Source organism: Erinaceus europaeus, chromosome 11, assembly GCF_950295315.1.
Source record: "Erinaceus europaeus chromosome 11, mEriEur2.1, whole genome shotgun sequence".
Lineage (NCBI taxonomy): Eukaryota > Metazoa > Chordata > Mammalia > Eulipotyphla > Erinaceidae > Erinaceus > Erinaceus europaeus.
The window spans coordinates 12,441,138-12,455,392 of record NC_080172.1 but is presented as its reverse complement, the minus strand read 5'-3'; the positions used below and the strand labels follow the sequence as shown (position 1 = coordinate 12,455,392).

General features: G+C 41.5%; 1 protein-coding gene across 4 annotated transcripts in view; it reads left to right on the top strand.

Moving 5' to 3' along the window:
• Window positions 1-985: 985 nt before the first annotated feature.
• TMEM161B (transmembrane protein 161B) overlaps window positions 986-14,255 on the top strand; it is a 56,686-nt gene continuing 43,416 nt past the window's right edge. For 3 of the 4 annotated variants that reach the window (XM_016186354.2, XM_060201143.1, XM_007518976.3), the window contains exon 1: window positions 986-1,144. In XM_016186354.2, the coding sequence (XP_016041840.1) occupies window positions 1,142-1,144 (3 nt within the window). In that variant the 5' untranslated portion in view covers window positions 986-1,141. The remainder of the gene's footprint in view (window positions 1,145-14,255) is intronic. The other variant, XM_060201144.1, reaches the window with a different exon arrangement.

Genomic DNA, 14,255 nt, shown 5'->3' with positions numbered 1-14,255 from the left:
GCTCTGGTTAAAAAAAAAAAATGATGGGAATCTCTGACTGCTAGACCTCCATAACGTCTGAAGCATCCCAGTTTCCTCAATGCCGGTTCTGCCAAAACTCTGTGAACTAGCAAAAGGAGAACCCACAGATGAAATTGCAGAGATAGTCACGAGTTGAGCAAATCATGAGATCAATTTCTGGGCTAAATGTGCCCTTGATTTATGTTCAAGTCTGGTCTCCTTGGAGGCGATGTCTAGCAGGTATGCAGAGTCCATTTCCTCATCTCCCTTCTAGTTATCTTCCACTTGGGCCACGCATTCCCGCGCAAGCAACTGTAGGTTCTTTAAGACAAGTTACTACAACTTAGTGTGGTGGTGGGGGAGGAACAGGCAGAAACAGGTGACGGGTACAGAGTTTGGAAACAAAACAAAGGGTGTTAGAGACTAAGTTGGGGGGATTTAACAATCTAGATACGTAACTATTTAAAACGAAAGGGGGGGGGGGAACCCCACAAAAAAAAAAAAAGTCGTCCGTATTGGAATAGAGCAGAGCCCCTGGGCGGAATAATGGTCTTTCTGGTGTCTCGTCTCTTGGAAGATGATGTCCTTCTGCTTTCCACTGACATCTGCGAACAGTGATGAAGAAACTCCTCACGAGCCGAGTCCCACTGCCCCCGAGGGAGGGGAGGAAGCGCTGGAGAAGCCTCCAGAACTCAGAAGGACGGTTCCCAACCCACCACCTGCGCTTCCTCCACCTCCGGGAGCGAGGACGAGCTTCTGCCGCCAGCGGCCAAACCCACCTCCGCTTTCACACGGGCGCGGCCCAGGCGCTGGCCCCGCCCACCTACCTGCCCTGCGCCTGCGCCTGCGCCCCTCAGGCTCGCGCTCAAGGTCAGCGCCGCCCGCAGCCCCTCGCCTAGCACCCACGGAAGTGGCTAGAGAGCACGTCCTGCGTCGCCTCACTTCTGCGTGGCGTGGGGTCGCTGGGCTTCGGGAGCAGGGGAGGGACTTCCTGTCCCGCGCAGGCAGAACTTCCGGCGGGGCCGGAAGACCCCTCTCCGTCGCGCTTTCGAGTGGTTGCGGACGGCGAGGTCAAGACGGGAGGTCCGGAGAGGTCCCTGGCCACTCCAGGACGTCTGGTCTGCGACCTGGCCTTGGCGTCATGGTGAGTTCTGTGGGGACTGGAGCAGCAGCGTGGGGAGGAAGAGGGCCGGGAGGTCGGTCCGGGGAAGGTGCCCGGTGACGGGGGAGCGGGAGCATTGGGTTAGATGCTGGGCAGCCTCCCCGTCACCCCCACCCCGAAGCGGCAGAGCTCGGGGACGTTTGGGGAAACACCGTCTGTCCTGCCCCGGCTGCTCTTTCTGTCCAGGAATCCAGAGGTGTCTGTCCATCAGCCTCATTACTCGTTTTCCTGGGGTCCTAGTTGACCTTGCCATCAACTCCTCCCTCCCAGCTGCCGTTCAGTCACTGCAGAGTAGTGGCCTCTCTCGGTGTCTTTCCTTTCTGACAGTGAAATCAACACCTGTCACTTGAATGGCAAACCGAGCTGCCTTTCAAACTTGGTAAGGAAGAGACTCTGGGGGAAAGGGATGGTGTCTGAGCTTGCAATAGGAAGCATGTGCTGTGCATTCAGGTCTGCAGGAATCTCAAAAGGTAAGATGAAAAGAAAACGGATTTGCTGCTCTAGGGAGTTTAAAAGGTGAGGAAGAACGGGCCGTGGAGAATTGAAATGAAAGGCTTCTAGGATTGGACTGACTGTAGGTAAAAAGAGAGTGATCTGAAGGAAGGCTAAAATTCAGGGACCCGGGGGGAAGAGGATCGTCGCTTGGCTTTGGATAGCAAATATTTTGTACGGGTTGGTCTGTGGGGACACTCAGCTTGTCACTGATGAAGCAGTGGGAAGGTGCAGTCTCTGAATCTGGACTTTAAGAAAAACTTCATTTTTGTGTATTTGATCTGATGGAACAGAGAAATCGCGAGGGGAGGGGAGGATAGAGAGGGAAAGAGACACCTGCAGCCCTGCTTCACCACTTGTGAAGCTTCCCCCCTGCAGGTGGGGATCAGGGGCTTGAACCTGAGCCCTTGTGCATAGTGATACATACATTTAACCAAATGCAACACACCCGGCCCTTGAATCTAGACTTGTCTGTCATAGGTAAATAAAGGAGGGCATTCAGTAGTCTTAAGTACTAAGGGCACTTTATTATTATTATTTTAAATAATTTATTTCTTTATTGGGGAATTAATGTTTTACATTCAACAGTAAATACAATAGTTTGTATATGCATAACATTCCCCAGATTCCCATTTAACAATACAACACCCATTATGTCATTCATCATCTTTCATGGACCTGTATTCTCCCCACCCACCCACTCACACACCCCAGAGTCTTTTACTTTGGTGCAATACACCAATTCCATTTCAGTTTCTACTTGTGTTTTCTTTTCTAATCTTGTTTTTCAACTTCGGCCTGAGAGTGAGATCATCCCATAGTCATCCTTCTGTTTCTGACTTACTTCACTCAACATGATTTTTTCAAGGTCCATCCATCAACAACAGATGAGTGGCTGAGCAAGTTGTGGTATATATACACAATGGAATGCTACTCCAAAAATGGTGACTTCACCGTTTTCAGCCGATCTTGGATGGGCACTTTATTATTACTATTTTCCTGTAAACTGCTGTGTGAGTTTACAAAGATAGCATACTGGTTATGCAAAATAACTTTCATGCCTGAGGCACCAAAGTGGCGACAGGAGATTTAGCCATTCCTGAAATCCCAATCACTGGTTCAGTAAAATTTATTATTGCCTGTTTCCTTCTTTTTAAGATTTTAAATCCTTGAGCCAAGAAATTGCCTGCATAGTAGAATACATGTTAAACTGTGTGAGGCCCTGGGCTTGCGGCCTGGCACTACATAAGGAGCATCACGAATAGAAGTTTTGTGGTTGTGTCTCTGTCTTCTCTTTTCTCTAAAAAGTGAAGAGTAAAAAATTAGTCTGGAAAGCCTGTTTGATGATATTCTTGCATGTGTATGAACTAGACTCAGGGTTCAGTCCCTGGTGCTGCTTAAGTTTGCCGTGCCTTTCTAGGGTCAAAGTTGCACATCTTAGGTTTAATTACGTATGATGATTGACTTTTTGAATGACTTAGACATATCTGAAAGTGAAACAAAAGACATTTGAGAAGAATGTGGTTCCTGCTCTGCAAGTCCTAACTCTTGGGCACTGTATGTTGATTTTTTGGTCGGGGTAGTTGAAGCTAAGCAATGATTTTAAAAATTAACTTGTAACCTGGGAGAGGGCACAGAGCTGAGAGCAAGGAACTTGTAGACATGAGGCCTTGAGTCCTATTTTGGCATTCATGTGCGTGAGTGATACTCTAGTTCCTTCCCTTGTTCTGGCTCTAGCTTTCTCTTTTACCTATTCAATAATAACTAAGTAAATTCTTAACTGTACAGCAGCTGACTGCAAACTTGTTCCCAATATTCTGTGATTCCTGGGCCTCTCTGTCCTCCCAGGAGAAGTTTGTTTTAAGCAATGTAACACATGCTGTTTCTGTCAAGAGAAGGTGAGTTAAGAGAATGAATTGTACTCTGATAGCTGAGCTTTGGTTTTCCCAGCTTGAAATTTGATAATGACTATATGCAGGTGTAACCAGTACTTGGAATCTTGCACTTGGCTTAGCCATTGAACAAGAATATAGGTTGACTGTATTTAGGATTCAGTGTGATTGAACTGAGAACTCCTGCACTGCTTTTTTGCCAGGTGACATAATGAAAACAGTGCTAGACTTGAACTTAGAAAGAACACACTTCATCTACTATTCTGTGAATTTGGTAAACTCTTGAGAGCTAAAAGTTTCCATTTTCTCCTACGTAAGATAAGGTCTCAGGTTCAGCCACCAGCACCAGTTCAAGCCAGTGCTGTGCAATGTTCTGGTTAAAAATTAAAATAATAAGGGGCCTGGCAGTGGGGCACCCAGTTACGCACACATGTTAGCATGCACAAAGACCCCAGTTTGAGGCCCTGCTCCCCACCTGTGAAGGGGCCATGCTTCATGAGCATTGAAGCAAGTCTGCAGGTTTCTACCTTTCTTTCTCCCTCTCTCCTTCCCACTTCCCTCTCAATTTTCTTTCTGTCATATCCAACACAAATTAGAAAGAAGAAAAAAAATGGGGCAGGTAGATAGTATAATGGTTATGCAAAGAGACTCTCATGCCTGAGGCTCCTTAGTCCCAGGTTCAATCCCCTGTACCGCCATAAACCAGAGCCGAACAGTGCACTGGTAAAAAATACAAAAAAAAAGGTAGTCTGGCAGTAGTACAGCAGGTTAAGCGGACGTGACGCAAAGTGCAAGTACTGGCATAAGGATCCTGGTTCAAGCCCCCAGCTCCCTGCGCTTCACAAGATGTGAAGCAGGTCTGCAGGTGTCAGTCTTTCTCCTCCCCTCTCTGTCTCCCCTCTCCCCATTTCTCTCTGTCCTATCCAACAACAACGACATCAATGATAACTACAACAATAAAACAAAAACAACAAGGGCAACAAAAAGGGAATAAATAAATAAATAAATATTTTAAAAAAGAAAGCCACTGGGAGCTGTGGATTCATAGTGGCAGCTCTGAGCCCCAGCAGTAACTCTTGTGGCAGGAAAAACAAAAACCAAAAACAATAACAGAGACACTTAGGACCTTGTGGGGATTAAAAAAACATACTCTCATTCTTAGAACTATGGATTTGCACTTTCATTCAAGACTTTTTTCAGTGACCTGGCAATGCCACTGGGTAGAATGCCAGACTTTCATGCTTGAGGTACTGGGTATGAACTCCAGCATTGTATATGCCAGAGTGATGCTCTGGTACTTTCTGTTGTGTAAATCAATCAGTCATTTTAATACCTTTTCTTTTTCCTCCAGACTTAGTACCTGTATCTAATTAAGTAAAGTTTAGTTTAACTTATACCATGTCCTTTTGGCTTCCTTAGGTTTGACTCTATTGGGTTCCTGCCCTCTATTTATTAATAGGTAATACTTGGAGTATTTGTCCAGATCTTTGGCCATATATCTCACTATTGGTCTTAAAAACTGCTTCTGAATGTAAAATAAGTCTTGTGCCATCTTATTTATTTTTTATGAATTCATTTAGTCTTTATATCTCATCTCATGTAGGTGAAAACTCAGTAGATGCCTATGTATGTAAAGAAGTTCTATCGTGAGCAAATGACAATAGTATTATGAGGTAGACTAGATATATTGAATATTCACTCGCCTTTTTCTTGCTTTAAAATTACTGTGAAAATGGATAGTTCATAGACTATATGCTAAAAGAATAGCCAAGAGACTCTTATGCCTGAGGCCCCAAAGTCCTAGACTCAATCTCCCATACTACCATAAACTAGAGCTGAGCTGTGCTCTAGTAAAAAAAAAAAAAAAAAAAAATCTATCATCTAAGCTGGTTCATGGAAGAAAGGTAGAATTATTAGCTCTTGGAAATGCAGCTCTCTTATGATAGCTTGTTGTTTTTTTTTTATCATATAGTCTCCTGTAGTAACTTACTGTTGAGATTGTATTATTTTATTTTATTATTTATTTATAAAAAGGAAACATTGACTAAACCATAGGATAAGAGGGGTACAACTCCACACAATTCCCACCACCAGAACTCTGTATCCCATCACCTCCCCTGATAGCTTTCCTACTCTATAACCTTCTTGGAGTATGGACCCATGGTCATTGTGGGTTGCAGAAGGTCGAAGGTCTGGCTTCTGTAATTGCTTCCCTGCTGAACATGAGCATTGACAGGTTGATCCATACTCCCAGCATGTCTTTCTCTTTCCCTAGTGAGGAAGGGCTCTGGGAAAGTAGCGCTCCACATTGGTGGGGTTGTCTGTCCAGGGAAGTCTGGTTGGCATCTGGAACCTGGTGGTTGAAAAGAGAGTTAACATACAAAGCCAAACAAATTGTTGAGCAATCATGGACTTACACGCTGGAATAGTGCAGATGAAGAGTTGGGTCCTCCATTTTGTAGATAGCTAGTAGGCATATTTTAGTTATATTGCAAAGGGCTTGTGGCTATACTAGTTTTTTGGTGTTTTTTTTTTTTTTTGCCTGAGCCTGAAATCTCATATGCCAGGTGTGTCCTAATTATTGTCTGGGGAGGTGATGTCATGGCTGGCAGAAGGACTGGAAAGCTGGATCAGGGAAGAGAGTAGCTCCCAAATATGGGAAAGGTGTATAAATAAATATTGTTGACTGTAAACCCCATCAATTTGATCTGATCTGGAGCCCATATTCAGAGCCTATGTGACGTCTGCATTCCTGTAGATCTGAGCTCACATTTTGTGGTCATAAGTAGGAATGTTCCAAGCTGCCCCAATATCAGGACCCATCTTCCTCAGGTGTAGCATAGAGTATATTGTCCATCCTCTCGTCGGAGGATGGAACATTCTCTACCATTGTTGATCCAAGTTGAGGGCAAGGTCCTATGGGGACCCACAAAGAGGTCTATTGTGTTGTTCCTGATAGGAGTGACCGATAACAATGAAGAGAGGGATTTATGCGAGGTCTAGTCCCATCATGTCTGTTTGGGAATCTCAGGACTCCCCGCAAAGGGCTCCAGCTGATGGGGGTAGCCTGATAGTGACTATGACTAAAGAGTCATCATTAAAATATGCCAGTCTCTTGCCTTTATTCAACTTCTGCAGTCCTTGCTTTGATGAGGTCAGCTTTGGAGTGAGTGAGAAAACTTTAATAGGAAGTAGGTGAGGAGGGTATCTTAAGTCTAGGTAGACACTATTTCATTATGAACTTGATACTGACTCACTACAGACTATTGTGTATTTTTGCTTTCAGGTATATATTTTGCTGTAATTTATGGATACATGTGAACATATGCTCTATCTTATGGGACCTGGTCTATATGTAGGTTTTGGGGTTTTGTTAGGAAATGAACTTCCTGGAATGGAATTTGAGAATACTATGAAAGGAAAGGTCTCACCCGAGTAATGAGGGTGAAGGGTTAACATTCTGAATGCCAGACATATATATACCACAGCTTTCTCAGCCACTCATCTGTTGTTGGGCACCTGAATTGCTCCCAGGTTTTAGCTATTATGAATTGTGCTGCTCTGAGCATAGGTGTACACATTTCTTTTTGGTTGGGTGTTATGGAGTTCTTGGGGTATATCCCTGGGAGAGGGGTGTGAGAGTTCTCCAGACTGCTCTCCACAGAGGCTGGACCAGTTTACATTCCCACCAGCAATGCAAAAGGGTTCCTCTGTCCCCACAGTCTCTTCAGCATTTGTTGCTGCTGTCCTTTTTAATGTATGCCATTCTCACAGGGGTGAGATGGTATCTCAGTGTTGTTTTTATTTGCATTTCTCTGACAATCAGCGACCTGGAGCTATTTTTCATGTGTTTGTTAGCCTTTTGGATCTCTTCTGTAGTGAATGTTCTGTTCATATCCTCTGCCCATTTTTGGATGGGGTCATTTGCTTTTTTGGTGGTACGTTTGCTGAGTTCTTTGTATATTTTGGTTATTAGTCTCTTGTCTGATGTATGGCATGTGAAGATCTTCTCCCATTCTGTGAGGGGTCTCTTTGTTTGTGTGATAGTTTCTTTGGCTGTGCAGAAGCTTTTCAATTTGATGTAGTCCCATTGGTTTGTTTCTGCTTTAGTCTTCCTTGCAATTGGGTTTGATTCATCAAAGATGTCCTTGAGGTGTAGGTGGGAGAGTGTTCCACCAATGTTTTCCTCTAAGTATTTGATAGTTTCTGGTCTAAAATCCATGTCCTTGATCCATTTGGAGTTGATTTTTGTTTCTGGTGAGATAAGGTGGTTCAGTTTCATTCTTTTGCATGTTTCAACCCAGTTTTCCAAGCACCATTTATTGAAGAGAGGCTGTAACTATTTTCTGCTGCCTCCCCTCATACCAGATGGTTGTCCTAGTGCTGCTGGGCTATCTTTATTCTTTAATAGTGGGTAAAGGGATTTTTAAGTTTTGATCTGATCATAACTATATTTCATAGCATGTCTTCTGATTTCAGTGAGTCTAAACTTGGGCTTCACCTTCCAGTATGCACTTTCATAACTTTTTGCCCCTAATAATTTTGTTCTTTTCTTTCTCTGTTCTTGTAGAATCATCTGTTTATCCTCTCTTTATTTTGTATCGTAATGGTCCATTTGTTTTCCTAGTGGAATTGCTATTCGTTGATGATAAAGGTTTTGCTGTTTCTTTCTGTTTTTGAGTGGTCAGATACTTGGCACATGTAAGTTTATTGTTTGGTGAATGTTTATTAAATACACTGAATTGTTTGTAGAAACAGCATAAGGGTTGGAAATTAAGGGTCTGAGTTCTGTGTATGTCTGTAACTGGATAGTTCTGTGATCTTAGTTATTTGGACCCTTATAGTCCTATTGATAAATTTTTGGAGTTGGTTTGTTTAAATTCTCTGTGTGACTTTTTTTTTTTTTTTTTTTTGACACCTGCAGACCTGCTTCACAGCCTGTGAAGTGACTCCCTTGCAGGTGGGGAGCCGGGGCCTCAAACCGGGATCCTTATGCTGATGCTGGCCCTTGTGCTTTTCGCCACGTGCGCTTAACTGCTTCCCTACCGGCGGACTCCTGACTTTTTTTTGTTTGTTTTAACTTTTAATAGTGATTTATAAAATTATAAATTAATAAGAGTGTATATTAACACTGTTCCCACCACCAAAGGTCTGTGTTCCCACTCCACCCTCTATAGTTAAGCTAAAAATGTACCTTCTCCCCCCACCCAGATTTTTTACTTTGGTGAAATACTCCAAACTCAGTCAAATTCTACTTTGTTTTTCCCTGTCTGTTCAGTGTGAGTTCTAAAGTAGAAATGATAAAAAGCTCATACCGGTTGGAAATATATCTGAACCTTTCTGGCTGTATTTAAAACATATAAACAGAAACAAAATAGAAAGCTTTTTGTTTTCCCCTCTTAACTCATTCAGGAAATGGATACTTTTTTGAAACCATTAGGGTAGTCTGAATACCTAGTGTATATATATGCTAATATGCTCTCTATATAACAGTAAGCAATGCCTTCTGTTTCAGTCTATCAGCAGGAGACTTTAATAATTAAAAAAAAAAAAAAAAACCTCAACTCCCCTGAGGTTGATACACTGTTCCAAATTCAAATCTTAAGTTACAGCATGTTTGTATTTAAGTTGAAGTTTTACCTTCATCACCAAGAGGTAGTGTTTGATATATTTTATTTCTTGGACCACTGTTTAATTTTCCTTGGTAAGAATTTTCCTATCCTACCCAGAAACAATTACTGACAGAAACTGAAATGATTATTCTTCTACAGACTAAAGGCAAATAACTTTCTTGCTTTTTATGGCCTTAGGTTAATAGATATAGAAAGGGTGGAACCCAAGTTGCCCCGGTGTATCACCCTTCTTGGGTCCTTATGAGCTATTTCATAAATGACTTTCCCTAGTTCCAGTTATCAAGAGAATCAGGGCCTTGGGGCAGTGAATCCAGACAGAAACCATCTCTCTGGTCAAGTTATTGTTTTGCAGTCTTAATAAAACCATTAGGGCTACGTGAGTCAATGACCCATATGGTTGTGTGCTTGAGACTTCAAAACTGATGAACTTTGTAGCTTTACTGCATCTCTGCCCAGCTTAACTGTATCCTATTGTGAAATTCATATTTACTTATGGTTTAAAAGTATTTATGCATTCTTTGAATTAAAACTATAGAACTATGTTCATGAAATTTAACTTTAAACTCAATATTTTAAAATTCTGCTTTTGTATAAATGTAATATACATAGATACTAAATTGGGCAGTGAAGATGGTTTATTTGTAAATTTTAAATATTTTAATTGGGATGTCAGAAATGTCGTGACACATTTTTTTTTGTATAGAATATCACATGACTTTGCCAATAGCCCAATAGCTTAGGTAATGAATTGAATAGTTGGTATTTTAATATGGACAGTTCCCTGGTATATATACTGTAATTGCCAATTATATAGTCATAATTCAGAAGTAGATCTAAATTATATTAATATGCTAAATTAGTAAGATACGACTCTATAGCATTTAAAAATATATTTCAAGAACCTGTCATGTACACTTGTTTGTATGAGGAATAACTTTGAAATATTTTCTTGTGTGATTTAAACATTAGATTATCTCTCATAAATGTTAGGTAAATTCCTGTATTGAGATAAATACAACTTTTTTTTCTTTCAAAAGCACAGTCACTTAACAGCAGATACGCTCTAGAGATTTGTTGACTTCTGTTGCAAAGTTGGAAGAAAACTTTTATTATATACTATACTTAGTGTTCTCTTTCTATACACCCACATATGAGTTTGAAAAAGTATTTCCAATTAATGTGAAAATGTAGTGGTCTAGGAAGGGGGTACAGTGGCTGAAGTGCTGGACTTCGGGTCATGAAATTCCAAATTTGCGTGTGCCAGAATGATGCAGTGGTCAACTGTCTCTTTCTACTTTATGTCATTAATAAATATATAATTTTTTAGGTGGAGGGGCCCAAGAGATAGCTCAACCAGTAGCATTTATACTGTACCATGCTCAAGGACCCAAGGACCAAGATTCAAGCCCCAGACCACCAGAGAGCACCATGAAAGGAGAGTGGTGGGATGGTGCTGTGATGTCTGTCCTTGTCTTTGTCTCTTTCTCCCTCTATATCTCTCAGCCTCTAAAAAAAACCCTTGAAGAGCAGTAGAAAAGTGCAGGAATACAGCCTCAGTAAAGCCCTGCTGGCAAAAAAAAAAAAAAAAAAAAAAAAAAGGAAATAGAAAAATAGAGGAGTGGGATATATATATATATATATATATATATATATATATATATATATATATATATATATATATATATATATTCCCCCCCACTTGGTCATCACTGGGTATTCACCATCCCAGGCTGACTTTTCAGATAAAAAGAGACAAGGAGAAACACACTACAGCTCCAGGGCTTCCTTCAGGGCAGCTTTGAGTCTGGGGTGTAGACTCAAACCTGGGTAAGAGCTTAATGAAGCAAGTATCCTGTCCACGTGAGATCTGTCATCCTTTCTTTTCCTTACTTTCTTCCTTTCATCTACTAGGACAGTGTCATTAAAAGTTCTTTGTAATGACATACACGGTGTGAAACATCCTCCCTGCAGGTACCCTGGGTCCATGCACATGGTAACGTGTGTGTGTACTCACCCAGATGCACTGCCACCAGCCCCACCCCCCCAAGTGAGCTATCATTCTGTTTTGAGCACCAGAGCTACCACTGCAATGTAAAATCAGTTTTCAGGGGCCGTGTGGTGGCGCACTTGGTTAAGTGCACATTACAGTGCACAAGGACCCGGGTCCAAGCCCCCAGTCTCCACCTGCAGGGAGAAAGCTTTGTGAGTGGTGAAACAGTGTTGCAGGGGTCTCTCTGTCTCTCTATCATCCTCTTCCCTCTTGATTTCTGGTTGTCTCTACTCACTAGATAAATAAGGATAATTTTTTTAAAAAGCAAAACAAACATTTTCTGTCTGGGTTATTGTAGAAACCTAATTGTCATTTCCAATTCTAGTCAGTCTAGTGTGCTGATGTTTATTTGGTTTTACTTCATAGTTTGCATGTTCAGTGGTGGGCATATCAACAGTTTTCATTATGCTTCGTAATTTTGGAATAAGAGGAAAAAAATTGGTGAGATGTTGCTTTTCCCAGCTCACATTCTATTATATGTATCTTTCAAATCAGTCTTTCTGAAATGCTGATTAATACCTGTAGCATTTACTAACTGTGACTAGGATATGGTTTCTGCTATTAAATAGCTTACTCTTCTATTTTTATATATGTTTGTGAGACATTGTATGCGATGACCTTGAAGATTCTGTGATACCATCACTTATTACAAGACTAGATTGAGACTCATTCTCCACAAACTTTCCCTGACTAAAAAAACATTATCTTTTAAGTCTACAATCTCAGACCAACTTCTTATATACTTGCTAATATACTTTGTGGCCTTGTCTGTCATAAAAAGTTCTGTGTAACGACATTCACTGTATGAAGATTATATCACTAGGATAGTAAGTTCAGCTGATAGGACATACTGAAAAAAAAAAGATTTAAAATCTATCTTGTGGTGTTAGTTGACTATGAAAATGATGTAAGCTTTAACCTAATTGGTAGAATTTAAGCATGAAAATATTTTCAGTAAATCTGTGGTTGAGAAAGGTTTTGAAGATGTTTTTAAAAACAATAATATGGGTAAGGGACATAGCATAATGGTTATGCAAGAGACTTTCATGCATGAGGCTCCATGGTCCTGCATTCTATCCCCAGCATCATCACAAAGCAGATCTGAGCAGTGCTCTGGTCCCTCTGGATTTTTCTGTATATCTCATGAACATAAAGTAAAATACTGTATAAAAAGTAAGCCAGATTTGGGCAGTGCCGTGATAAAAAATTAAATTGAAAAATGGAAACACCTCTACTGAGTAATTTTTATCCCTCTCTCTTCCACCATCCCTCATGCTCTATTTGTTCCTCTTTTTCAAAAGGTAAGTCAAGAGAACTAGCTAATTAGTGATTGAAATTCTTGACAATCACATAGAAGGTGGGCAATGAAGTAGATACTGTGATATTGTTTTATTTTTTATTTTTGCCACATGGGTTGTCACTGAGACTTAGTGCCAGCACTACCAATCTGTTGTTCTTGGCAGCCTTTCCCCCCCCCCTTTCTATTTTATTTGACAGGACAGAGAAATCAAAAAAGATGTGGGAGATAGAGAGGGAGAGAGAAAAATACCTGCAGACCTGCTTCACCGCTTTTAAAGCATACCCCCTGCAGGTGGGGATTAGGGGCTTGAACCCGGTCCTTCTACATGATGTCTTCTAGTAAAGAATCAGAAGTTTGAGCGAGGTGTATATATCTGAAATAGAAAAGATGAGAAACTCTCCCAGGAAGTGATGAACCTGCTTATGCCAGACTCCCCAAAAGGGGTCACAGGAGTTGAAGGAAATGGGAGAGCAGAAGAGGTTGATGGGAGTGTTTTACCTATTGCTAAAGGCCCACTCACTAGAAGTGGGTGGGTGTGGCAGTCCATTGCTGCCCCAGCTCAGACTTGTGGTCAAGTTGTAGTGATGGAATACAGATCCTTTATAATTAACGAGCTCTGGATGTTTTTGTTTGGTGGACTCTTTCATGCTGTCTGTCCAGTAGCTGACAGTAGACATTTGGGCTGATTGCTTGCTGCCTGGTAGGAGCTTAGAAAATGGGATATCCGTTAAAATCCCTCCACACTGGGAGCATAACCTTCCTATGATGCATGTCCGCTTTCTGTGTGAAGTGAACCGTCTTGTCAGGACCAGGACCGCATGTGTACCACATGGTTGTAAACAATCTGCTTCTCATCACCAGCTAGCAGTAGCTTCAAAAAAGGATTTTTTTTTAACTTTTTATTTAAGAAAGGATTAATGAACAAAAACATAAGGTAAGAGGGGTACAACTCCACACAATTCCCACCACCCAATCCCCATAACCCACCCCCTCCCATGCTAGCTTTCCCATTCTCTAGCCCTCTGGGAGCATCACGTTTCTGCGTGCTGTAAGGAACTTTTGAGTCCTTGGGGATCCCAATGATTGAGCTTGCTTATGTAAGATTCCAGCTTCTTTAGGTGAATACTTGAGTGATGGGTGTCCAGTGTTTCTTTAATCTCTTGTGCCATGCAATAAGGGTTTGACTTGATCAGTACCTTTATTTGGTCATCATCAACCTCAGTGGGCCTCCCTGACCAAGGACCGTTGCTGAGACCAAAATCACTGGCAGGGAATTTTGCGAATCATCATTGGCACTGGGGCTCCTGTACAGCGTTGTCGCCGTAAGCGTTACACAGCCGTTCACAAGTTTGGCACACATTCTTCCCTTTATGGAACTGAAACAGGAAAACACAGCAGAAAGGCACAGTTTGCTCTTCCATCTTCAACTTGTAAAATTTTCCAAGTCTCAATCAAATCGCTCAATTAGGAGATAGCAAAAACATAACTGTGAGTGATTCTAGTACTGCCAAAAATGAACTAGAACTATCAGTTGCAAAAATGTGTCATGACTTTTCCAACAACCCAGTAACAACAACAACAACAAGAATAACAATGTAGCCATACTATTATTAAAAATTGTCAAATTAGTGTTTTAAATGTGTTGAGGTGGTCCGGGTGGTGGTGCAGTGGGTAAAGCATTGGAAGGTCAAGCATGAGGTCCTCATGCAGCACATGTACCAGAGTG